General features: G+C 37.7%; 1 protein-coding gene across 2 annotated transcripts; it reads left to right on the top strand.

Annotated features, from left to right (window-relative positions):
• The first annotated feature begins 342 nt into the window (after window positions 1–342).
• DYNLT5 (dynein light chain Tctex-type family member 5) lies at window positions 343–25,402 on the top strand. Of its 2 annotated transcripts, none has more exons than XM_037826966.1 (5): window positions 343–665; window positions 2,595–2,726; window positions 16,262–16,353; window positions 23,770–23,894; window positions 24,760–25,402. In XM_037826966.1, the coding sequence occupies exons 2-5, from the start codon at window positions 2,614–2,616 to the stop codon at window positions 24,961–24,963; spliced, it is 534 nt and encodes a 177-aa protein (XP_037682894.1). In that variant the 5' UTR covers window positions 343–665; window positions 2,595–2,613; the 3' UTR covers window positions 24,964–25,402. The 2 variants fall into 2 exon arrangements, with proteins under 2 accessions (XP_037682894.1, XP_037682895.1); XM_037826967.1 differs by lacking the exon at window positions 343–665 and adding an exon at window positions 899–1,027.
• Window positions 25,403–25,885: the final 483 nt, after the last annotated feature.

Below are 25,885 nucleotides of genomic sequence, written 5' to 3'. Positions count from 1 at the left end.
ATTGTAATGCACCGGAATTAAGACCTGGAGTGCCACGAGACCCTGAAATATTATTTAACTTCATAGAACCTCAATTTTCTACAAGCAAAGGGAGAACAATTATTTCGTGAGTTGATGGGAGGACTAAAAACTAAAACTGTTTTTAGCACGTGCAAGTTCTCTGAGTTATTCCTATTATCAGTTATCTGTGCCTTGGAAGGCGACGTCGGAAGGCAGCGATAGGGATCGGAAAAAGATAAGGTGTTGCTTTCGTGCCTCTCTGTGCCTCGGATTTCCCGTTCTGGAAAACCGCAGCATTTCACTCCTGTCCCCAACATCTGCAGGAAAAGAGACAGAATGGGGGACCCTCGGAGCTGCCTCGAGTCCCGGGTGTCCTCCTTGCTATCGGATGAAACGACTCCTCTCCAGTTCACGGGCACAAGAGGGCGCAGCGGGGCTTAGAGACAGGCCTCTCCGGCCGTAGTGAAGAAATTACATCCTGGGGGTTGCTCAGAGAACCAGGCAGGCCCGGGCGGACCCAGGGTGCTGTTTGAGGAGGTCACCCTGGAGACAAGCCGCGGAGCCGAGAAGGCGTGCGCCGGCGGCCGCGCGCAGAGACAGGCCTGGAGAGGCGGGAGACGCGTCCTGCGCGTGTGCCCCGCAGGGGACGAGACCGAAGCCCTGCCGTAAGTGCGCCCTCTCCGCTGCTAGTCGCGGTCGGAGGAGACAGGAGAGAGAGATCGTGGAAGTTTGGGTTCGCGGGTTCTGGGGAGGGAGCGACCTTGCGCTGAGATGGTCTGTAGTGACCCGAACCTCTCCGCGGTCTTCTCCCTACAATAAATTCGGGAACTGGAAGTGGACCATGGCCTTTGGACCCCCACGCCCCCCACCCCCACCCCCCAAGCCTTCGCGTCTGCGCTGCGAGGATGATGCCGAGCGCAGAGCTGGCCAGCCCGGTCTGCTCTGGAAGCTGCAGCAGCCCGAGTCCCAAGCAGTCTTTCCGCCGTGCGGCTGACGTGGGATGGCCGCATCCCCTTGGGCCCCCCAGGTTCCAACTTTGGCCTTTCTTACTCAGGACAGGGGGCGGAGGAGTTGTGGGACTGCTTTGGAACCAGCAAAGGAGGTGAAACTTGAATGACCCACTTAATCAGGCTTATTGTGTCTCTCTCCGTTCCCTCGATCAACCAGGTAGCTGCACACAAATAAACACACTCTCGCACATAGACCCTCCCTCATCACGCAGGCACACAGACACAGGCACACAGACACGCAAACACACATTCACACACATAGGCACACACTCATACAGATTCTCACAGGCGCTCCCACACACTGACATTCACATCATATATACTGGCACAAACTCACACAGAGACCTTGCACACCCAGGTACGCACTCAGGTACACTTTCACATTCACATTCACAGACATTCTCAAACACAGAGACACAGACAGACACACACACATTCACAGGCACACACTCATACATATAGGCACACACAAAGACAAACATTCACACAGGCACACACGCTCATGTACACAGATATACTCATGCATACAAGCACACACTTGCACAGATATGCTCACACACAGACACACATTCATAGGCATGCATTCATAATCGCATACACAGACACTGACTCATACACACAGGCACACACACAGAAGTGATCACATACACAGACACATGTGCACACTCACATACATACACTCACCCAAAAATACCACACTGTTCCCCTCCTCAATACACAATAGCATCTGCCCCATTTGTGTGCCCTACAGTACCCTTTGCCTATCGCTGCCCTCACACTGATCACACTGGCTTTTTAGGTTCTGTTCTTATCTGCCCCAGCCAATATTCAACTGGCAGTTCCTTGAGGGTAGGGTCTCTGTGTTTCAGTTCTGTGTTTTAGTGTCTAGCACAGCATTTCCTTGTTAAGGATCACAGATTCACTGATTGTAAAATAATCTATATGAATACCTAAATTTATATATATGCATTAAGAGTGTTAGAGTTATAGTCTAAGTTCTAGCAAATCCATACCTACTATAAACACTTTAATAAGTATTTGTGAGAAGGAGGCAGGTTTTCCAATTAATTTGTTAAAAAGTAAGTCCTATTTGCTCTTTATCAAGTAAATCACTGTTGCTTGGGGAGGTGGGGTAGTAAATACCCTTTGAAGAAGACACTTAATTTTAATTTTTAAAAGAACAGCAACAACAACAAACAGATATTAGCAAACTTTTTATAATGCCCAAATATGGGGTGGGGGTGATAAAAACCTTGGTTTTTGGTGTGGGATAACATCTTTCTTCTATGCATGGCTATCTTTTCTCAGTGACTTTCACACTCATCCAATTAGGCATTTTTGCCACAACTTTATATCTGCCTATGTGAATTAAGTATATTATTGCATAAATAAAATTTATTAGAGTTGTATTTTCAGTTATACTGGCTAAAGTAACAACATATACTATAAATTACTCTTGAGGAAACCATCAAAACCTCCACATTCAAAAATGGTAGAAAAGTATCTGTGTACTTTATTTGGAAATGAGCCTCTGTTACGCTAACTAAAATGTTTTCATATCTTTCTTCTGCTGTTTGACCAAAGTCTTCCTTAGATTACAACGATGTCAGACATTTCTAAAGACAGAGCAGTTCATTCACTGAAGAAATTGGGCAGTATGTCTTCTCCAAGTATTCACGAATTCCAGCGAAAGGAACCTCATGGGCGCACCAAGGAGTGAGTAACTGAATGTCTGATGATTTAAATTCAATTACTGAAGAAACAGTTTCATAATATGTTGTGGAAAAAAACAACATAAAAGGGGAGAAAATGGGCAAGTACAAAATCCAGATCATCTTTTGGGGCAATGGTGCCATATTAAAGCAGAAAGAGAGTGAGAAAACTTACGTGATATGTTGATCCAAGTAGCATTTTTACTATTTCAGAGAATTTACACCCACCCCAAAACAATCTACACAGAAGAAGCATTGTATGCAATGTAAACCAGCTGTTTCTTACATTTTTCTTAATTTTTCTCCTCAATATTATATAAACACATAATATTTGCATTTTTGTAATCATTTCTACACATACAATGCATTTGACATTATTTTATACAAATTTTGTAATGTATTTTCATATCCTTTGCCCATATCCTTTTTTTATGATATAGGGTTTATTGACTTATGTACATTTTCAACATCAAACAATTAATGGGAAATCCAAATATGCAGTTAAGAAATTTCCTGAGACGACAGTCTGGCTTTACATTTTCTGCTCAGATATTAGATTCAGTCCAGTTCTGGTGGTTCTGGCTCTCTGTCGGTCAGCCCTGCTCTAAGTGTGGGTCTAACAGAGCTGGGCCTTCTTCAAGGTTCTCTCACCTGTCAGTAGTTTGGGGATTGACCTGAAAACACTCTGAAGCCCATCAGCATCTCGAGGATCCCTGGGATGTGCTGTGTAGAGAGGCTGGGTTGCACCAGCTGGGGCTCCTCTATCTGCACTAGCTCAGCCGTTTCCGGTATGTTTCCCAAGTCCTGGAGCAGCTCCGCATCAGGCTTGTTGCAGGTCTGAGTCAGCTCTCTGCACATTTCTCTCAGGCTTTCTATTTGCTTGGTCGTTTTGGCTTCACTATCCTTGAGGTGTTGAAAAATTGTCCCTGTTTCCCTGTCCAGTCTCTCCAAATGGAGGTGTTCCTCCCCGTAGATGAGCCTTGATCATCACCTTCTTTAAGACCATATAATCCTCTACTTCCTTGGTTTTGCTCGTTTCCTTAGTTAGATTTGTTTGGGTCTTCTGACTCATGTTCCATAAAGATTCCGTTTTCTTTAAAAGTTTCTCCCTGTATTCCTGAGCAGCCCATTCCTCTGGTCTGTGGCTGTGACCCGTGTGCTCTGGGAACTCAGAACAGAGCCCACAGAGCAGGTTCTTGTCAACCTCACAGAAAGCTCCTTTGCCTCCTTATGTGCCCACAAATCTGCACCTCAGACCGTGGCCAGGTCTGGTGTTTCTGGCAAGGACAGCCAGCTTCCTCAGGACAATGTTGGTTTTGATGTCTCGCTCCTGGGATGTTTCCCTGCACTCAGGGCAGTGGATAGGAGCTCAGGTGTCCTTGCAGCAGAGGCAGAGACAGGGTCTGTAAAAGCTGTGACCACAGTCTAAGGTGACAGGGGACTATGAAATAGTTCACACAGATGGAGCAGGTGAGTTCATTCTGAAACACTTGCAGGGTGTCTGAATTCATGTTTCTGTTGTAGGTCTGCAAGATCTGTCGAGCAGGTAGTAGATATTATTGGGGGCAGAAATAACTCTCAGCACACCAAAGCCAAAGCCAAAGCCAGTCTTCTCTGGAGAATGCCCATATCCTTTTAAACTCTAATATTTTGTCAACTTGTAGTTCATGAGCTAGTTAAGCATTCTCTAATTATTGGACATTTGTTTCAATTTTTTTTCTTTTTCATTATGTAGTAAGTCTCTACTTGTTTGCTTCCCAGAAGTATAAATAAGGGGTCGTTGGGAATAAATACATTTTTTGGCTCTTACTACATGTTGTATCTGTTCTTCTAAAGAGATAATCAAGTTTTAATACTTTCATGGCATTTCTTTTCACTGCCATTGGGAAGAAAACAAAGCAAATTATCTAATGCAGAGGTCAATTACATATATGGTAGATTTTACTTCCTAAGAGTTTCCAAGGGAGTGAAGGATGTGGCCTCTTAATTCCCATGATTGGGAAGCAGAAGCTGACATTGCCTATGGAACAGAAACTAAAAGAACTAGGATAAAAAATATACTAGAATCCCAAAACCAAACTCTTTTTACTCCCAGAGTATATTAATGCACTTAACAATTCCCCTCTCTGACCTTGAAGTATATGGATTGCAAATAAAATCTCCCTTTTACAGAGTTTCCCTCCCAATCCCAATGTATGTCACAAGTAAAACTGGGAGAATAATTAGCTCTATAAATTTTGCTTCTGACCCTAAGCCATCCGGCTGCTGTTTCCAATAGTTAAAGTAATAATTCTGCTTAAAACTATTTAAAAATAATTGCTAGCTTAAAGTCAAGTTACTTTTTTCAGGAAAATATTTATAACAATGAATCGAACCTGAATCATCTTCCTATTATTCTTTTAACAAATGGTCTCATCCAAGACTAAACTATTTGCATGATTTTCATTTATCTCCTCCCTTTCAAAAATAAATTAGGAAGTCATATAGGATCAGAGCTTGGCCACATTTGAAGAATAGGAGATAACTCTTTTTCAACCCATTATTGATGAAGTATAAATACAAATTTAAAATAACAAAAATACAAAAATAGTTTTTACCAATATACTAGGACAGATTTTTCACTAACAAATGCATTTATATAATAGTTATTTTGATATTATTTCAAAGTTAGCAATTTGGGCTCTCAAACCAAACATTCAGAATGAACGCTTTGCTTGCACTTTATTTTCTTAAATAAAAAAATGAAAATAAAATATAAAAATAAAAAATAAAAAATAAAAAATAAAAAAAATGAACCAGATTCCCAATACCCTTGTGATGCAGAGGATATTTAGGGAGCTGCCTTCCCAACTTTAACTCATTCTTGCTTTCCATTGTTTTCTTCACCATCTGGAATCAGACTGCACAGGTGTTCTCCATGAAATGCATCTTAAACTCATCAATAAATTCTGAAATCTTAGTGGTTATCAAATGCAGAAATTATTTTGAAATCGCAGGGTTTTATGATAAAGAATGTATACCTTTCACTTCAAAAGCATTTCAAACAATTTTTTGAAAAGATAAAAATCTCAATAGTTTAAAGCATGTATATGAAAGGTATTGAGAACCTAACACAAGAACTCATTTAATTTTCCAGCATGAACCCTTCTAGGTAGACATCATTCTTATCATTTTACTATGAGAAAATTGAGGCTCACAGGTTAAGTAACTTGATTTAATCACTCAGATACAGTCCCAAAGCATTAATGTGGCATACAGCGTCCACAGACCCCTGCCTATAGCACCATCTTCCCCACTACCCTGCTTGCATCCTATCCTCTTGCCATACTCAACTGCCACATTGATAATCCCTCAGTGCTCTGTCTTACCTCCAGCCATTACCAATGCTGCCAGTCCTGCCTGGAATGCTCTTCCCACACTCTTCTCCTGGCTTCCTTCTCCAGAATTTAGCTCTACCTTCACCTCTCAGGAAGCTCGAACTACCCCCAACCCCCACCCCCATTACTCCCATCTTTACCTCCATCCTGGGTTGGACATTCTTCCTTTCTGCTTTGGCTGCTTTTCCTTTCTACTTGCTACTGTATGTCACTATTTTCTAATCTGTCTCTCCCAATAGATCGTGAACTTACTTGTCTTTAGAGAAGTCAATAAGTTGATAATAGGAGGTAGATCTACTTTAAAAGCATCTTCTTGGGTGGGGTCCAGCATCAGCATAGCTTCAGTCCTACAGTCTTGTTTCTAATCTTTTGCATTATATTCTGAATTGCTACAGTAGTGATGAATGTCTCACAGTGACTCCCCCCAGCATAATGAATATCTGAAGTGTCTTTTGAATTGTGAAAAGAAGATTAAGTTTATATTCAGTCTAATTATTGTTAACAGTTTTCAATATTGGGTCTTTTTATTTAATTTATGTTTTCATCATGATGTAATTTTAATGTTTTATTACAGAAACATTTTTAAAATAGTTTTAGAAAGAAACATCTTAAGCTGGATCTTATTCTAATATCATAACTGTTAGCATGTTGATATATTTGTTTCTATACCTGTATAGCCAGTATATTTCATCTGTAATTTTGAATTTTGTTTCTTTTACTTAAATAATTTATAATAATAAGGGCAGTAGTAATGGCTAATATTTATTGAACCCTTACTATTGACCTCATTTTATCTTAACAGAAACTCTATAATGGGGGCTGGAGGACTTTGGCCCACGGGCCAACTTTCTGTACAGCCTGCAAGCTGAGTATGGTTTTTACATAGTTGGGGAAAAATCAAAAGGAGAATAATATTTTGTGACATGTAATAATTATATGAAATTCAAATGTCATTATTTATAATTTATGGCTGCTTTCACAGTGGTAAAGTTGAACAGTTGCAATTGAGATCATATGTCCCAGAAAGTCAAAATTATTTGCTGTTTGGCCCATTTCTGAAAAAGTTTACCGACCCCTGCTCTATAAAATAGACACTATTATTGTTGTTCCCCATTTTACAAATAAAGTAACAGAAGCTTAGAGAGGTTGAGGCCCCAAAGCTATAGAATTAACAAGTTGTGAAACCAAGCTTTTGTTTATTATCAAGTATTCTCATTCCACAAAAATTGGTAATCCCCTTGTAACTGCATTAATGAAACTACTCTGTTCATTCACCAGAAGCTTCAGTCTCCCAACCATGGGGCAAGAGCAGGAATGTACAATGACCTCTTTCTTGCTGGAGGCTCAGCCTTTAGCAGATATTGAATGGTGTTTGAACAGATGTGCTATGCTTATGTTTTTGAAATGGAAACAGAAGCTGCAAGGTTAAGTTACTTTCCTGGGATAATGTGACATGATATCCAGATTTATAATCTCTGAGGCCAGCAGTTCAACTAGTAGGTCAGGCCTAATGTTGGTATTGAAGAGTCCCTCTTTGGCCTCAAACTGGCATGACAGTGTGGTGTCACTGTTGCCAGAACTTTCAGTGTGGGTCCCACAGTTCTCCATTTTAACCTGCTATTGGCATCTAACAAAATAGTTATGCCATGCTGTATGCACTTCATTCATTCATTTACTCAATTTATTCATTTATTTGGCATTTATTGAGCTTCTACTATGTGCCAATTATGGTACTACATTAGGCATATGAAGTTGAATAACTCCCAGGTTCTAACCTGGAGAAGCTCATTTTTCAAATAAACTAAGAACCACCCAGTAACTTTTCTGGGAGTAAACTAGGCCTTTTCAGTAAGAGTAATCAAAATTGAAAGGATTGCATTCATTGCTTCATTTAAAATATTTATTGAGAATGATTCCATTCTAGGTACTATGCAAGATGGTGAACTACTCAGAAACAATCCCTGCTCTCAGAATTTTTAATCTGGTCAGAAAAACAGAGAACAAGTAATTCTGAATGTGATGTATTTATTCTATTATTCCAACCTGTACCATTGTTAGCTACTTAAGTGCAGTTAAAAATGACTTTGCCAGGCCTGTTCCATCATTTCTCTACCTGAGCAATAAGGCAAGAGGTTAGAAGTTCACAGCCAGGTTGTAAGCTGTGCTTTCACCTAAAGCAAAGTAAAGCTCCAACAAGATCTGGCTAAGATAGAGCACCCCTACAACCACCACCACCAAAAAAAAAAAAAAGACAGAAACTTGGGAAAACGGAAATAGTCATGTTCCCAAATTAAATTATAATAACCAACATTGTATTAGTATTAGTATTTATTGGTTATTAAGCCATTTCACATACAATATTGTATTTAAGAAATCTTTTCCTACCCCTAGAACAAAAAGATATCCTTCTATAAGCTTTACAGCTTTCCACATTTCAGTCTCCCATCTGGAGCCTACCTATGCAAATAGTATAAGGTAAGAATCTAGCTTTATTTTCCTCCAACTAGTGAGCCAGTTTTCTCCAACACAATTTATCGAAAAATCCTTCACTTCTTCATTGCTCACTCTCATCATATATTATGTATCCATTTACTGGTTCATCTATTTCTGAAGTTTCTGTCTGTTCCATTGGTCTATTTGTCCATTCCTGTGCCAGTTAGTACAGCAAAGCTACAGAAAATCAAATTTGTCATTTTATTTACTGTAGCTTTGCTGTATATTTTTTTGTTTTTTTAATTAAATTCAGTTTTATTGAAATATATTCACATACCATACAATCATCGATGGTGTGCAATCAACTGTTCACTGTATGATCATATAGTTATGCATTCGTCACCACAATCTATTTTTGAACATTTTCCTTACATCAGAATCAGAATAAGAATAAAAAATAAAAGTAAAAAAGAACACCCAAATCATCCCCCTCATCCCACCCTATTTTTCATTTAGTTTTTGTCCCCATTTTTCTACTCATTCATCCATACACTAGATAAAGCGAGTGTGATCCACAAGGTTTTCACAATCACACTGTCACCCCTTGTAATCTACATTGTTACTTCAGGAGTCCAGACTACTGGGTTGGAGTTTGATAGTTTCAGGTATTTACTTCTATTTGCTGTATATTTTAATATCTATAGAGTAAGTACCACCACTATGCTCAATTTTCAAAGCTAGCTCAGTGTACTTGGAAATCTTCTTTATAAATTTTAGAATTTGTCAAGTTCCTCAATAAATACATATTGATTTTGATTAAAATGCATTGAATTTGTAGATTAATTGGAGAAGCATTGACATCCTTATTGTGTTAAGTAGTTTCATCCATGGATTATCTCTCCATTAATTCAAATCTTCTCTCCTTTGCTTGTTTTTCCCTCAGATCCACATGGCTCACTCCTTGATCTCCTTCAATTCTTTTCTCATGCCTATCTTGACCAACAATATTTAAAATTGCAAACAACACCCTGCCCGCCCCACAACTCCAAGATCCCTTAGCCAGTTCTACTTTTACTTTTTCACATAGCATTTATCACCTTCTAATATAATATATAGTTTTTGCTTAGTAATTTATTATCTCTTGACTCTCTCTCCTTGCTAGAATATAAGTTCCATGAAAGCAGAGACCTTAGTTTTGTTTTATTTTGTTTTTACTATTGTATCCCAAGGACCAAGAAGAGTTTCCGGCTCATACTAGTCACTCCATCATAAATGTTGTTGTTGTTGTTGTTTTAACTATTGAAAGCATAATTATTTTCCTGTGCTAATTCCTGAACAAACCAAGTTCTTTTTTTCACAAACAAGTCTAGGCATCCATTAAGTCAAGAGTGACTAAAGCGTTTCATCTTATAGACTCTAAGACACGTTTACAGTAAATACAAAAGTGCTTCTTCAGGTTTTTAAAACAAAGAACTTTTTGTCTGAGACATTCTACTGTGCATCTGTTTCTGAAAAGAACACTTTCATTTGTGTTGAAAATCTGTTGGGCTAGGTCTCGCCCCTTCTCGGTGCTCTCCACTGGTTTGTGGAGGTAACTGTGACACCCTGACTCGCAGCCTCCCCCTCTGATGTTTGGTGCAGTCAATGGAGAAACATCCAGGCGCTGACCTTGACCAATGACCTCACTTCTCCTGGATGAACATTAGCTCGATAGGCATCAGACACTAACTCAGATTCCACACACTCAAAACTTTTCTTTTTTTGTCAGTCACCTTTTCCTCAGTTATCTTCAGTTACATCAGAGCTGCACTTTTCACAGATTTCATGGTTCATTGTATATCCGTCAGAAAACACCTACGCTTGAAAACATGTACCACAAGAACACATATCATTTGTCATTTTCTTGCCTTTTTCATTTTTGAGAATTTTCTTGACTTCTGTTTCCATTATAACCTTCCTCTAACTAACAAGATAGAGCCAAATGAGTAAAATACCTTCAGACTACATGAAGATCCAGCAAACCTGCTGTAAACGTAATGACCATAAAGCTAAATTACCTTACCAGACAACTAATACCATATACTGGTGGGAAGAGTTGGTGTGCTTTTGCTCTTAAGCATTCATAAAAATATCCTTGGAAGTTCTTTGGTGGTAGGTTCCTAAGTAAGAGAGTATCTGTGCCTCTTTTATCTTATATGCTGCATCATGTTTCTGGAGCACCGAGGCTCTTTCTATTATTTTTCTGTATTACAAGTGTTTTCCACTTTGCCTCTCATATTGAGGGCAGTAAATGTTTGTTGAAAGAAGAAAGAAAGAACAAATATGCCAGTTTATACCCTGAAGACTTCTTTTTCCTGAACTATTTCCACTAGGAGGCAGCACATTGCTTTACTATCAGCCCTCCAAAAAAAAAAAAAACTGTGTTAAATGATACCGGCTAGTTCCAGGCATTTCGTGATTAGAAGTAGAAGGAAGAGATGATATTCTGACTTCCTTAATCTACTACTTTAACGTCACCAAGGCCAGATGTACATTCAAATATTAGCTCTTACCAGAGTGTCAAAATGACTGGAAATAAGTACTCAACAATTATTAGATGGTGTTGTGGCTGGTGAGATTTAATTGAAATTAATGTTACTGTTTTCTAACAGTTATAAGAATAGAACATGCCTTGTATTAATACTGTGTAATTCATGTATTATTCAGCAAGCAAATTTGCAAACTGTTAGGAAAACTGAATTTAATGAAACAATAAACATATCCCAACTCCTTATCTAACATATTTTTTTTTTTTTTGCTTCTTTTATACATAATTGGGAATAGGCTACTGGGTTATCAGATAACCAGATACAATATCAGGGGGTTCTTGTTATTTTGGATCAATTTCATGCAGCTATTTCTGCATCCAGTGCATAGGAATTTTGCTGACCTAAATCTGTCCTCAGCAATAGAACATGGTGATTTCAAGTATTAACTAACCTGTGCATCAGGTTACAAGTTGTTACTTTTCTCCCTAGAAAAATATGGGTTGATTTGTTTAGTGTTTTCACCAGCAGTTTATGCCAGTCTGTTACCTCTCCCCTCGCCTCCGCTCCCACATTATTTTTAATCTACACCTACCTTCCTTACTAAAACTTTATAAATCTCATATATATTCTGCCAACTGAAATTTGCTTCTTCATAAATGTCAACAAGCTAATGTTGCACATAGACAGCAAGAGTATTTTTCACATTTAAAATATAAAATCAATCACAGCATCAACTTTGCAAGAAGATCATATGTCTAGAAGGGTTATCATTGTAAACTAGGGAAAAATCTTTCCTAAAAACTGCAGCTCATCCACTTGTAATGTTGTGACATGCATCCAATAAATATATTGTGCCATGTACAGAGCACTAGTAATTAAAATGATAAATGTACTTTTTGAGCATCTTTATTTTTTCTTAAGATTTCAGTGAATTTGTATGAAACTTTTTATCAATAGAAACTAGGTCCAGGTTTTTCTAAACCAGTATTCTGAAAAGATATTGTCATTCCCAATTTTAAAATCTAGAACCTATTTTTGTTTCTAGAAGTTTACCAAGCCCATTTTGTGGTTTGATGTTAATTGTCTAGATTGTAAGAAATCTAGCCTAGCCTAAATTGTTCATCTTTTTTCTTGTCTTTTCTCAAGTAATAAATATCTTATCTTTTCTTTTCAGCATATTCTTTACTCCTCTCTCTCTCTCCCTTTTTCCAAGCCATAACATTCTAATGGGAGAAGTATCAGATCTCAGTTTAAAATAATGTATTGCAAAAAAACAAAATACCATCAACAAAATTTTTAAAAAGTAAAATTTTCCTACCATTTTTCAGGAAGTCACAGCCTTGGATGATACATGGTGTGCTGGTTTGGATATATTATGTCCCCCACAATAGCCATGTTCTTGAATGCAATCTTGTGAGGGCAGACTTATTAGTTTTTTGATTAGGGTGGACTTTTTGATTAGGTTTTTCCATGGAGATGTGAGCCTCCCAACTGTAGGTAAGACATTGTGATTAAATCATTTCCATGGAGGTATGACCCACCCATTCAGGATGTGTCTTAATTAGATCACTGCAGTTCTTTAAAGGGGGCTCACACAGAGAGCAGAGAAGACAAAAAAACCCCAGAGAAGCTGAGAGAGACATTTTGGAGAGAAGCTAAGAGCCAACACAGACCCAGATGCTTGGCGATTCAGACATGAAGACGTTTGGAAATGCCAAGCTAGGAGATGAAGCCTAGAATTTGCCCTGGAGAAGCTAAGACAGGACTCCCAGATGCTTAGAAATGCCCCAGGAGAACCAAGCAGAGAGCTGAGAGAAGCTAAAAGAGACAGAAGCCCAGAGACATTTTGGAGAAGGCCATTTTGAAACCAGAACCTGGGAGCAAAGGGCCAGCACACACCAGTTATGTGCCTTTCCGGCTGACAGAGGTGTTCTGGATGCCATTGGCCTTTCTTCAGTTAAGGTATCCTCTTGTAGATGCCTTAGTTTGGACACTTTTATGGCCTTGGAACTGTAAACTTGTAACCTAATAAATCCCCTTTACATAAGTCAATCCATTTCTGGTATTTTGCATAATAGCAGCTTGAGCAAACCGGAATACATGGTCAGCATTCCAAGGTACAGAATGCAACAGACTAACCAAATATTTTCCCTTTGCATGATGAGTCACCAGATTTAAAGCACAGAATATCTGAAAACTTAACTCCCCAAAGCTCCATCTCTTCTACAAAACTAACTCCATGTTTCATGTTCTGTTACTTCAGCTTCTCACTTCAAAGTAGCAAACTCTGTATCAATTGGATTTATATCAATTTTATCAAATGCTTCTTATAATAATAGTAATTTAAAAACAAAAACAATAGTGGCTTAAGCAATGTATGTTCCTCTCATACATTTAAAGTAAAAGAAGTCTGGAAAGAGGTAGTTCAGGAACCTAGGCTTCTGTCTTTTTAATCTGCAGTCCGCAGGGTCATCGTAAGAGCCAAGATAGCTGCTGATGTCTTGCCATCATATCAATTTTCCAGGTATCCAAGAGGGCAAAAAACAAAAAATAACAACAACAACAACAAAAACCAAAACTGGCTCTTCTTGGTTGAATTAGTTCTTTTTAGGAAGCCCTCTCAGAATTTCCACCCAACACTTCCACTTACCTCATTGACTCATAAGCCAAATGGCCACATTAGCACCAAAGGAGTATGAGAAATTTGTCATTAATCTGCACAGTAATATTCCAACAAAACTTAGGATTCTATTATTAAGGAAGAAGAAGAGACCAGCATTGGAAATGGCAATCCCTGCTGTATTGTTCATTACAATTTTCTTTCTAATAGCAAAATATTGTAAACAACCTAAATGGCCTGGAGAGTAAACAGTTAAATAAAACACAGAAAGTTCATATATTAAATACTGTATTGGTATTTAAAATATTGATAAAGATTACTATTTATTTACATGGAAAGTTGTTCATGATATATTTTTCAGTGGGAAAAAAACAGCATCTATAATGTCATTGCATATACCATAATATATCTGAAAATATTATTTTTAACATTAATGGTGGTTAGATAACCACAGAGGTTAATAATCTTAATAATTAATAAATTAATTAATTTTACTTTCTTCTTTATACTTTCCTGTATGCTTTGTATGTTTTACAACAATTGTTCATTGTTTATATGATTACTATGGAAATAAAAAGGCACTGAACTAAATCTTCAGTAATTAAAAAAATATCAGCCTGGAAAACTTTCTATTTGCACACCAATATTTGGCCTGTGGGATTTTTAAGCTGCCCTTACAACACTTACTAATTTCATCAGAACAATACCATAAATTTCACTCATTATCAATCTTAAGTAACATGGAACAAAGCACTAGAGGGGGCTATTTGTAAAATCCTTATTTGCTTTCTTATCGTGGGCTTCTAACTACTGCTAATTTGATTTTTGGATCAACTTCTCTATGAGATATTTGTATGGTGTTCAGAAGAAAGAAATGGGGTTTAATTATTACTTTCTCCATGTTTGTACAAATAAGTTTTAGTTACAGTAATTAATTATTTCAGGTAGTCATGGTCCCTGTTTTTGTTCTGCTGGATATGATCATATGAGAGACTTTGTTACTGGGAGTTTAGAAGGGTATTTGAAATCTAAGTCTTCCTTTATTACATGTGTGACATTAAGCGAGTTATTTGAATGCCTTTTGCCTTATTCCCTTTAATTCTGAAATGGGTAGATTAATGACTCCTTTACTTAATTGAAAGAATATTTTTTAAAGTAAAATGAGATAATTGGTGGGAAATGTTTTGCAAAGTTGAAAGTAGCATATGTAATATGGGGACAGTATGGCTTATCTTAAAATCAAGGGGGTTATTCAACATTGGGTTTTCTAAGCAAAAACTGTCATCTGTTCTAAGCAAAAGCCCACAACACCTGCAGCTAGTGTGGCCAAACAGGTCGGTTGTTACTTCAAAGGGCAGCAGAAAATTATGAGTAAAGCAGGTGTTACAAGAATGAAGACTAAAAACACTAATCCGGAATCCCATGGTGAAAAAGGAACCATAATTTCTCGCTTCACTTTCTTGGGCTGGGTGAGTAAATATTAATTTATCATGTAAATTGTTTTGTATTAAAGGATTTAAAAAATAGATTATTCTGTGATTTTCTTAAAATATCAATTCACAAGAAACTCTAATTTCAACAAGCTGAGAGCTAAGTATTTTAAACTCCTTCCAGGAAAAAAAAAAAAGATTAAGAAGAAATATTGCCTTTTCTTATTTAATTAAAGCAAAAACATAGCTCATTTAGAGAAGTGGTCCCTCTGAATACACACATACACACGCATGTGCACAAACACTGTTATTATCATCTCCTTTGAAATGACAGCTGTCTTAACTTCCATTTTCACAGGTGAAGAGAACTGGGGCTAGAGAGTTCTGAGGCTGCCACAAGTGACGGTTGACTTTCCTCTGAATTAAGTTGAATTTAGTAGTGCCTGAGGGAGATTCCGGGCTTCTCTGCTTGGGACTCCTGTTGAGCACCTGGATAAGCTCATATTGCCTTGACAACCAAGCCAAACCCCTTTCTTAATGTTGAAAAGGGTGATTGAAGCTTATTGATTTACGATAGTTTGGAGTGAATTGTGGTTTCTCTCACCACATAGGTGTTTCTCATTTTCCTTTTTTCTGTGAAAGGGTTTTTGTGAAGTTCATATAATAGTGAGCCCTTTATAACACCCCCAGGTACCTATAAGTTGTTTCCTAACATTTTAAGCTTCTTATATTCCCCAGTCTTATTGGTGAGCTTTATCCTCTTTGGGGAGAGTCTTTGCTTCTGTGGTCGAAATGAGATTGGCAACAGCTTTTTTGAAATATGCACTCTATTATGCCATAGACACAGACCAAGCATTAATAGATGCAGCATGATCTGTTAAAAGAACACTTTCTGGATAATCAGATGACCTGAGTACTGCACTGGGCTCCAAGCACTACTTGGAGACCTGTTATAAGTAATTTCTCAAATGTCCAATTTTTCCAAACCTAAAATGTTTTAGATTTTAAATACATCACTGGGATATTTCCATAGGACTTGAAATTTTCTTAGAGAAAACTTTACCTTTGTAACATTTTAACCTAAAGCAACATTGCTTTTTGTCGTTATCATTGTAATAACTACTGGAATTTGCTTTCTCATTTGCTTTTAGCTCGGTGAGCGCTGTGTCATATGTGGATGAACCTAGCCAGCATGATGATGCGTCTCATCTTACAGTTCAGATGGAAAACACCTATCAGTTAGGTGTGTTATTTTATCACTCACTCCTATTTTAAATTTCTAATTTGGTAATGACTGCTTGCTTAAAATAATATCTGGTAACTTGGCATGATCTCAAATCCTGGCACAAAATAAGGGAATTTAATTTATTGAATGATTTGATGCTGCTTTAATTTCTTCCTCTGCATAATGGGACCAACATTCATTGACTACTTTGTTTTGCCAGTATTTCCCAAATACCAAGCTAATTATGGGTGTCACTGATGTTTATTGAGCAATACTGAATTAAGAAGTTCATTGAGTATTTCTGGGTTACCTTGTGAAGTTAATTTATGGATTGATGCCAATATGTGTCCTGGATCTAAATGAAAGAGGTGCTTATTGAAATTTTACCCAACAAAGCCAGACAAGGTTGTTGGTAAATGGAGAAAAGAATCTCAAGGCAAAGGCAAATTATTCCTGGTCCCTTGTCAACAGAGATGTTTATCCCTTACCACTGAGGTTTTGGGTCTTTGGAAAACAAAGTTCTTTGCACCTGCCCCCGTATTCCCAGGTGGAGTCTGCAGCAACATCTTTTCCCATTCATGTTTCCTCATAGACCTACTTGTTTTCTCTAAATGTAGCAATGCCCACTATTATCTGAAATCATATGTAATTACTGCTATATAGAAATTCCAAAGAGATTTACCAAGGACCAGAAGTAGACTCTATTGGGCCAGAGAGCTGTGGCCAGTTAATCCCAAGAAAATTACCCACCATCAGTATCCCCCAACGTAGCCAGTTTTCTACACTAATCCCCAGGATTGCGTGGATTACAGGGCTTCATAATTAGTTGATCTACAGGTATTTTAAGAGGGCCTGTGGTGGTCATCTATTATTTCTGCCATCCAATATACTTTTTCACTCCTTCTGGTAATCTTAGTGGGTTTCTTTTCGGAAACCTCATTGCCACCACTATCGTCACTTTTAGTCTGTAATATTCTGGTGAAGCTGACACTGCTTCAGAGATGAAGGAGTGACTGATTCTAGGATGGCATGTAATCCTGATCAAGCCAACCAAAGCCTTTTAGATTCAGTTCACAGAATGTTTTGCTCTGTTAAAGGAGTAGCTCATGTCCCGGAACCTGAAAGAATGTAGGGGCTGTGGTAGCGTCTGCTACCATGCTCCCACATGGAATCTAAGACCGTAGCCAACATAAAAGAAAGCAGAGTTGAGAGAGGGAACAATCAAATCCTAATGTCATCATTTGAGTCCGAAATCCAGCCAGCTATCCTTAGAATTTTCAGTTAGGCAAGCTAAGATTGCGTTTGGTTTTCTCCCACTTTCAAGTAAAAGATCTTAGCCATTTGATGCCTGTGACTTTGGGCTATGCATGCTAAAAAATTTTAAATCAGATTTCAACAAGATAGAGAAGTCAAAATATATGAAGCTCTATGTTTCTTTTTCATTAGGATATATTTTCATAACTTATTTCTTCAAATGAACAAACTAAATTGTTTTAGTTGTGGAAGTACTGAGTGTTGAACCAAGTTAGAATAGTAATTTTAGAAGTACCTTAGTATGTTTTTCATATTTTCTTACGAAATTATTCTTTTATGATAAAAGTCTTTTATGCTTGACAATGCATGTTTTTAAACATTCAACTGTCCATCTTATTGATACTCAATCAAAAATATATTTCCACTTTTGGGTTTATCTTGCATGTGGAAAGCACTACATGAGTCTTTGGTAAAGATTCATATCTACACAATGCTACATTGGCCAGCAAAGTGAAAAAGGAAAAAATCAGTCAAATCACCAGCACTCTTGTAATCGATTTTTCACATTCTATCCAATAATGTTTTCATTACCCAAGTACATCTTAAATGTTTAGCCTATTTGCCCTCCCTTTTCCTGAGTAATGTTAGCCACCACAAATGAGATGACTGTGAGTATAATTAAGGAAAAGAAAAAAATGAGTCGAAAAAGAAAGGTATATTTCTTGTAATGAAACAACCTTTACATTTTCTTATTAATTAATTACTGAAACAAAAGTAGTGAAGAAAATACAAACTGAATTTGAATAGTAGTTTTTTTCAATTCCTAGATAAATGATATTTGAGCAAGGTATTCAGCACCCCTGAATCTCAGTTTCTTCATCTATAAGTGTTATTGTTCCTGATAGGACTTATCTTAGATCACTAAGAATAAAAGCTTTCCTTGATATTCAATCTAACTTCCTATTAATTATGGAATAAATTCTCCATAGGACTTTTTCTAGAGCTACAATTTAAAAGGCTCCCAATTCTTGAAAAACACCCTCAGTGAGCACCAGGTCAGATGAGCATTTATTGGTGGCCCTTCTTGCTGGCACATCGAGACAGCCTGCCTGACAGTGAAGCCAGTGTGTTGGACAGGAGCACTTACAGGTAGAGAGAGAGGGACATCATTTGAACTCAGCTTTCATGAGATGCTCAGGCCTGTCTTTGGTTTCTTTCTTGGCCTGTCATACTCAGCTTGTCATTTCTTAGTCTTTTAATCCTCTCCGCCTTGTCTGTCCCCCACCTCCGGGGGTCCTTCCTGAGGAGGCCTCACTCTCTCCCTACTTACACCTTCTGTTTTGCTGCCTTCTCAGCTACAACAATCCCTATCCCTTCCCTCAGAATGAGGTAACAACTAGAACAGAAACAACAATAATAAATTTCTAATGAGTTGTATGTTTTTTTGTATGTGACATGCACTGTTCTAAGCATTTTAAATATTTTATTTCACTTAATCCTAACATATACAATATGTGGTAATTCTTGTTATTGCCCATATTTGGGGAGTTGACATACACAGATCAGTAAAATAGCCAGATCATTATCTTTTTTCTCTTAAATCTATTTTTATGGATAAAGGTTTTTCTGTTTTGTTTAGGTTTTTGTTTTTGCTTTCTATCCTGTTCCTTTAGGTCTTTACCTTTTGCTTTCCTCCTAAGGAAAAAAAAAATTTCTCACAAAAAAAAAAAAGAAAAGAAAAAGAAGTGAATTAACATTCAATTGACTCTGAAATAGCTTTAAGAGCTTATATTGAAAATCAGAAGGTGAACATTGACTTTCTCTCTCTTTGCATCTCAGCATCCGAATCTGAGCAAAGCAATGGATGATTCTGGCCATATAAGGGAAAGGTCACAAACAAAGAAGTGATAAAATAAAAGTTCATTAATATATTCAAAATATTTTGAAAATCATGTCTGGCTAGTAAACTGAAAATTAAACAACATGCACAAAGGACATTGATACAGATGGACAATGAGAACTACTAGAAATAGGGATTCAAGTACCACCAGGATTCTCTTTATCCAGGCTTAAATTATGTGTGGTCTTCTCTCACTGTGGCCTGGCTTCCTTCCCACTGTGAAAAACATGGCTTCCAGCAGTTCCTAAGGGTCCTATGTCAGATGGGAAGTAGCTTTCTCCCCCTGGTTCCCGTTTTAAAAAAATATTCCAAGGAATGGCTCTAATTGGCCTGGCGTGAGGTCAGGTGCCACCTCTGGGCCAATCAACCATGACCTGGAATTGAGCTCATGTGAGGTAATGGTAGCTCCCAAGAACCAGGTAGCTCCCTAGAAGTAAGGATGCTGATTCCTACACAAAAGTGAGGAGTACTAGGCAGACAAAACATGCTCTGAAGAAATTTACTGTTTTCTGAAGGGAATGATGCATACAAATAGCTATAAGATGTGACAGAATTAATTAAGAAGAGTTCCATGTGAACAATGTAGATAAAGTGATGGATGTATGATATGAGCACTTGATTGGAGAGAGTGAAAAAGAAAAGAAGGCTATCTGTCTAAAGGACATAATCTATTTAATTCTGTCCATATTAGTGGTTGTTTTAGTCAGGGTTTCCCAAAGAAACAGAACTGACCAGGATATCTCTATTAAGAGATTTATTATAGAATTGGCTCATGTGACTGTGGGGATTGGCAAGTCTGAATTCCATAAGGCAGGTCACAAATTGGGAATTCAGATAAGGAGATGATAAATTCCCCAAGAGAAGCTAGCTCGCTGAAATAGTGATAGAAATTCTTCTTTCTGACTGCTGAAATCATCAGTTCTCCCTTTAATGCTTCCAACTGATTGGATAAGATTTCTCTAATTGCTGAAGACAGTGTCCTTTGTTGATTGTAGATGTAATCAGCCATAGATGCAATCAAATGACTAAAGATTTAAATCCACAAAATACCCTCACATTAACAATCAGGCCATTGCTTGCCTGACCAAACAACTGGATGCCATAACCTAGCTAAGATGACACATGAAATTAGCCATCACAGTGGTAATATATTTAAATTTCTCAAATAAAAAAAAAGAGAAATTACCTTCAAATTTCACCTCGTTTCACAGGAATATATAAATGGAAACCATCTAAAGCATCCCCAGGAAGATGACACAAAGGCCTGTAAGCACCAGGAGTATAACTCTGGGGCCTGGTGTCCCATCTCTAACCCCATGAAGTGGGAGCAAATAGGACCAACCATTCATAGGTTCATAAGTGACTCACCAATGTCCTATAGAACAGAGATTCCTGCTGACCAAATATTGTGTTTAATTATTGCAGTCATTGTAACAGATATCTCCACTTTACACATCCAGATCCATTCCCTAACCTGATTTAAAATGAACTGAACAATTTTATATAATCATCAAAATAAAAGTATTATTTTATTATTGATTGAGCCTCAAAAGACTGCCTCAGTTGGACTACAGGCATAGGCTATAACCTTCCAGTTAAGTTCAGCCAATGGGAAAGCCTAGCAGGAAGTCAGAAGGAAGGAGGAATATAAGGTCAGGTTTTATTTCCCTGGCACCCTACTGTGGTTTCATCTCAGGTTGATACATCCTCCAATTGAAGGGTATAGCTGCCCTCAAGCGGGCCATCTACATGTTGAGTTTTGTGCTGTCCCCTACCCATTCAAGCCTGGGGTGTGATGGTAGCAACATCCTTACTGCCACTAGCTAGGGATGCTGCACAATCCCTTGTGATTTCCTGCATCTTCCTCAGATCTCCTAAAGAATCCCTTTGTTCAGTCCTCCTGGAATTATCTTAACTTGATTGTGCCTGGTATGTATTGAATCGTCTCCCAGAGAGACCTGTTCAAGTCCTAACCCTCAGTCCTGTGAATGTGAACTTATTTGTAAAAAGGATCATTAAGATGCTATTAGTTAAGAAGAGACCAAATTGGATCAGGGTGGGCCCTAATCCAATACAACTTGTGTCCCCGTAAGGAAAGGAAATTTGAACACAGGAAGTAGGAGACAGAGAGAGAGATGGCCATGTGACAGAGGCGGAGCTTGAGTTATGCCATGGGTGGCCAGCAAAACACTGCCAGAAGCCTGCAGACTTCAGAGGAAGCATGGCCCCACCGATGCCCTGACTTTGGACTTCCAGCTCCAGAATTGTGAGATGATAAATTTCTGTTGTGAAAGCCAACTAGTCTGTGGGACTTTGTTACAGCAGCTCCAGCAAACTGAAACAGTGCCATATGTTTCCTTGGGCCCTGACCAAGGCAAACAGTAAACACTTATGAAAAGATATTGATGACTATTAAAATAGAATTGGATATAATTCTTGATCACATTCCTTCATCAATATAAATTTGGAAAATAATGGTTGAGCCTCTGTACGCCAGGTCCTGGGCACAGGTAGTACAATAACATGATCATTTAACCAGAGTGATTATCAGGCTAATGTTCCTAGGAGGTGCATATAAGATGCCTGTGGGTCAGAAAAAAGAAAACTCACCCCAAGCTTCTGCTCTGAACATGGACTAAATGTGATTAAGAATAGAGGCTCTAGTGTCAGATAAAACTGGGGATGCATCCCAGCTCTGCCATATTTAGCTGTGTGATACTGGCAAGTTACTCAGTGTATTTAATTCTCCATTTCTCTATCTAAAAATGGGAGTGACAGTGGGATTCATTCCACTGATTTATCGAGAGATTATATAAGGTAATAAATATAAAGTGCTTAGCGCCGTGCCTGACACTTAGAAAATGTTCAGTAAAATGTATGATTATTATCTATGAAATGTTTAATTCCATTTAAATTCAGAAATCATAAATTTAACTTTTATTTTGCCCTTAGAGAATAAAATCTGGTGCTAACCTTGAGAATAAAATCTGATGCTAACCTTGAGGTGCTTACCTTTCTTCTGAGGAGAAATGCAGGTGTGCCTCAAGTAGGCACCCAGTGCACTGGGAGTGCAGAGAAGGGAGTAATCATTTCTACCTGAGGGGAGGGGAAAGGTTACTTGGAGAAGAAGACATTTGAGCTGACTTTAAATAATGGGTAGGCATTTGTCAGATGAATAAAATGAGGAAGGGTGTTCAGATGAAAAGGAGAGAACAGAGACATAGCATCCTTTAAAAGATGGGTAGGTAGAATCCATGAAACTGGAACAGCATTAGTAGGGATCCATGATGGTTGAAGAAGAGGCTATATGTTGGGTAAGAGCTGAACCACAGACCTTTGTTAACCAGGAAAGTGACGCGGTAAGATCTGGGTTTTTGAGAGATCTCTCCAGTTACTGTGGAGGGGAGATGGAGCTAAAAGAGCAGGGAGGGTCCGTTGGAAGGATGTTGAGACTTTGAAGTAGGTCACTGACAGTGGGAACGGGGAAGAAGGAGATTTGCAATGTCAAACCCCAACTGTACTGAACATTCTTTTAGGTAGTCTGGTAAATGTGTGAATCCGTTGTCTTCTTGTCCCCTATCAGAGAACCTTAATGAAAACCTAACTGGGACCACATTTTTCCTTAAATAGAGGCCATCTGTAAGATTCAATGTTTCTCTGTGTTTCAATATTCTTTTGATTAGTGTGCCAGTTTGGATGAATTATGTCCCCAAAAATGACATGTTCTTTGATGCAGTCTTGTGGGGGCAGACATATTAGTGATTAGGTTGGAATCCTTTGATTGAGTGTTTCCATGGAGATGTGACTCAATCAACTGTGGGTGAGACCTTTGATTGGATAATTTCCATGGAGGTGTTACCCCACCCATTCAGGGTGGGTCTTAATTGAATCACTGGAGTCCTATAAAAGTGTTCACAGACAGAAGGAGGTGCTGCAGCCAAGAGAGACACTTTGAAGAATGCACAGGAGCTGAGAGTGGAGTTGGAACCCAACCTGGGATCAGCAGATTCCAGCCACATGCCTTCCCAGCTAACAGAGGTTTTCCGGATGCCATTGACCTTCCTTCAGTGAAGGTATACTTGTGTTGATGCCTTCATCTGGACATTTTCATGGCCTTCAGACTGTAGGTTTGTAATCAAATAAACCCCCTTTATGAAAGCCAATCCATTTTTGGTGTTTTGCATAATGGCAGCATTAGCAAACCAGAACAACTGACATATGAGGTAGACAGATATGGTTTGAAATTTCTTGTTAGAAAGAAATTCTGTATGTTTTTTCAGGTCCTACCAAACATTTTCCTGTGGATGCTGTCAACCATATTTTGAGAGATGTGTTAACTATCTATCTACAAGAAGAAGAATATGAACCAGATACCTGTAGACAGTTGTCTAAAACAATTTCTGAGGTATGTGTATGATTTGCTCAAGGGGTTAACTATAACTAGAATATTTGCTGAAAGAGCAACCCCCCCCCCCACTTTTGATGAAAGGAATTAATTTTCAGTAGCAGTAAAAATGCATATTTATATTTTATGAAAATATTTATTAGGTCATAATCCATGTATAATGTGTATGTGTCAATGTAAAAAGCCTTTGGCTAAAACAATCATTATGAGCATCATCTGCCCATATTTTATAAAGAAAACATGGTAAACTCTTCATTCACAAAATTTTTCTTGTAAAAGATACAGTATTTTAATGAGCATTTTCTTTTCACCAAGGGAGGAATTACCTTCTTTGAGTACCATCATGGTTTTTAAATACATTTCTATGTTTATCAACTAAAGGGCTGGTGCTTCATCAAGGTTTTTTCTACTTTCTTTTTTATAACAATCTCTTTAATAAACATTAGTGATTGTTCATATTACAGGAAATTTCAGTTACATGGTCCCTTAATTAGAGATGAATTAGACAGTGTAGTATCACTTTAATGACAACCTTCTTTGAAGGAAGTCATCTTAATATAGATTTTCAAAGAATTTAATAAATCCTTTAAATTCTGTACCCTGGGTGACAATTTTCCATGTGCCTTAGAAAATGTGGGTTTATTGCTGGTGCTCTCATTTTGTCCCTGAATGTCCTATCTGATAGAGACAGTGCTTGAAGGAAAAATACCTATAGTTCTACAATAATTACTGAAAATATCTGCAATGCATCATGTCATTTTTTTAAATTAAATCTACTATATTTATGACAAATATTAAGATTTTTAAAGTTTCAATGTTGTTAAATGAGGACCTTTTTTTTTTTTTTTTTTTTTTTAATTTCTAGGTCATTAAAGCCCAGGTCAAGGATTTGATGATTCAACGGTATAAGTTAGTTGTGATTATTCACATTGGACAATTGAATAGTCAGTGCATACATATCGGAAGCAGATGTCTCTGGGATACTAAAAATGATAACTTTTCATCTTATGTTTTCAGAAATTCTTCTCTCTTTGCTCTTGCAAATGTCTATGCAGTTTATTTTGAGTGATTAAAAATGAGAAATCTAGTTCTTCCTTTTTTTAAATGAAGAAATAGGTTGCATCTATGTGCACAGAAGTTTTGCTGTCCAAAATGCTGAGAAAGAAACAGCACTAATATTTCCAACAACTGGCAGCTTTTGAACTTTTTTCGTTCTCTTGTAAGGATAGCAGGGGGCAGGGCACAAGGAGGAATCTTGTTTATCCAAATAAGAACTGAGTCTTGGTTCCACTAAATTGTTTTTCACAGACATAGGTTCTTATTAAATATTACTTTTGGAACTAATTATTTTAATTACTCTTTAATTACAGCATTAGAATATCTTGCATTATTCTTTAATGAAGAACAGTTTTAAAAAATCGTGGCTATCTACCCTCACCAATAAATGACAGTGGAATATTCAAGATGGGATACACAAATGATAAATAATATGCCTCAGTGCTGCATATAAAAAAATACTGGTTTTCATTTTGCACTTAATAAATTGAGCAGCATTCATTAACTGCAATTATTGTTACATGTACCTGACAGTTGAAACTGCTGAGGTAGAATTAATGACTTCATAACAATTATCGTGGTCCCACGGGGCAGCTAGCTAAAACTAGAAGCTCTTGTGGGTTGCCTGTGCTTTACAAAATTGTGGGAGAACTGAACGTTGATTCTTCAGTAATGGAAATTATAATGTGAACAAAGGCTTTTTTAGGGCATCAAAGTAGACACTGTGATATTAAATATACATGATGCTTAATGGTAAATGTATCTATAACACATAAAAGCATGTATTGGAAAAAGGCACTGCTTTTAAATATACACTGCCTAATGTGCCTTTAAATAGATTTCTTAGGCTAACAAACTTTTACACGAAATGTATAGTTGGCAGCTTAACAAATAAAGCATGTGTATTTACCATTTTGTTCCTATGAATTTAATCC

Source organism: Choloepus didactylus, chromosome 2, assembly GCF_015220235.1.
Source record: "Choloepus didactylus isolate mChoDid1 chromosome 2, mChoDid1.pri, whole genome shotgun sequence".
NCBI lineage: Eukaryota > Metazoa > Chordata > Mammalia > Pilosa > Megalonychidae > Choloepus > Choloepus didactylus.
The sequence above is the reverse complement of the archived record's forward strand: the minus strand, read 5'-3'. Positions and strand labels throughout refer to the sequence as shown.

Bases quoted from the DNA above. Each gene is read 5' to 3' on its own strand.
- DYNLT5 (XM_037826966.1), top strand. From the start codon at position 2,614: ATGTCAGACATTTCTAAAGACAGAGCAGTTCATTCACTGAAGAAATTG. The intron at 2,727-16,261 runs GTGAGTAACTGA...ATTTGCTTTTAG, and splicing joins CCTCATGGGCGCACCAAGGA to CTCGGTGAGCGCTGTGTCAT. The intron at 23,895-24,759 runs GTATGTGTATGA...TTTAATTTCTAG, and splicing joins TGTCTAAAACAATTTCTGAG to GTCATTAAAGCCCAGGTCAA.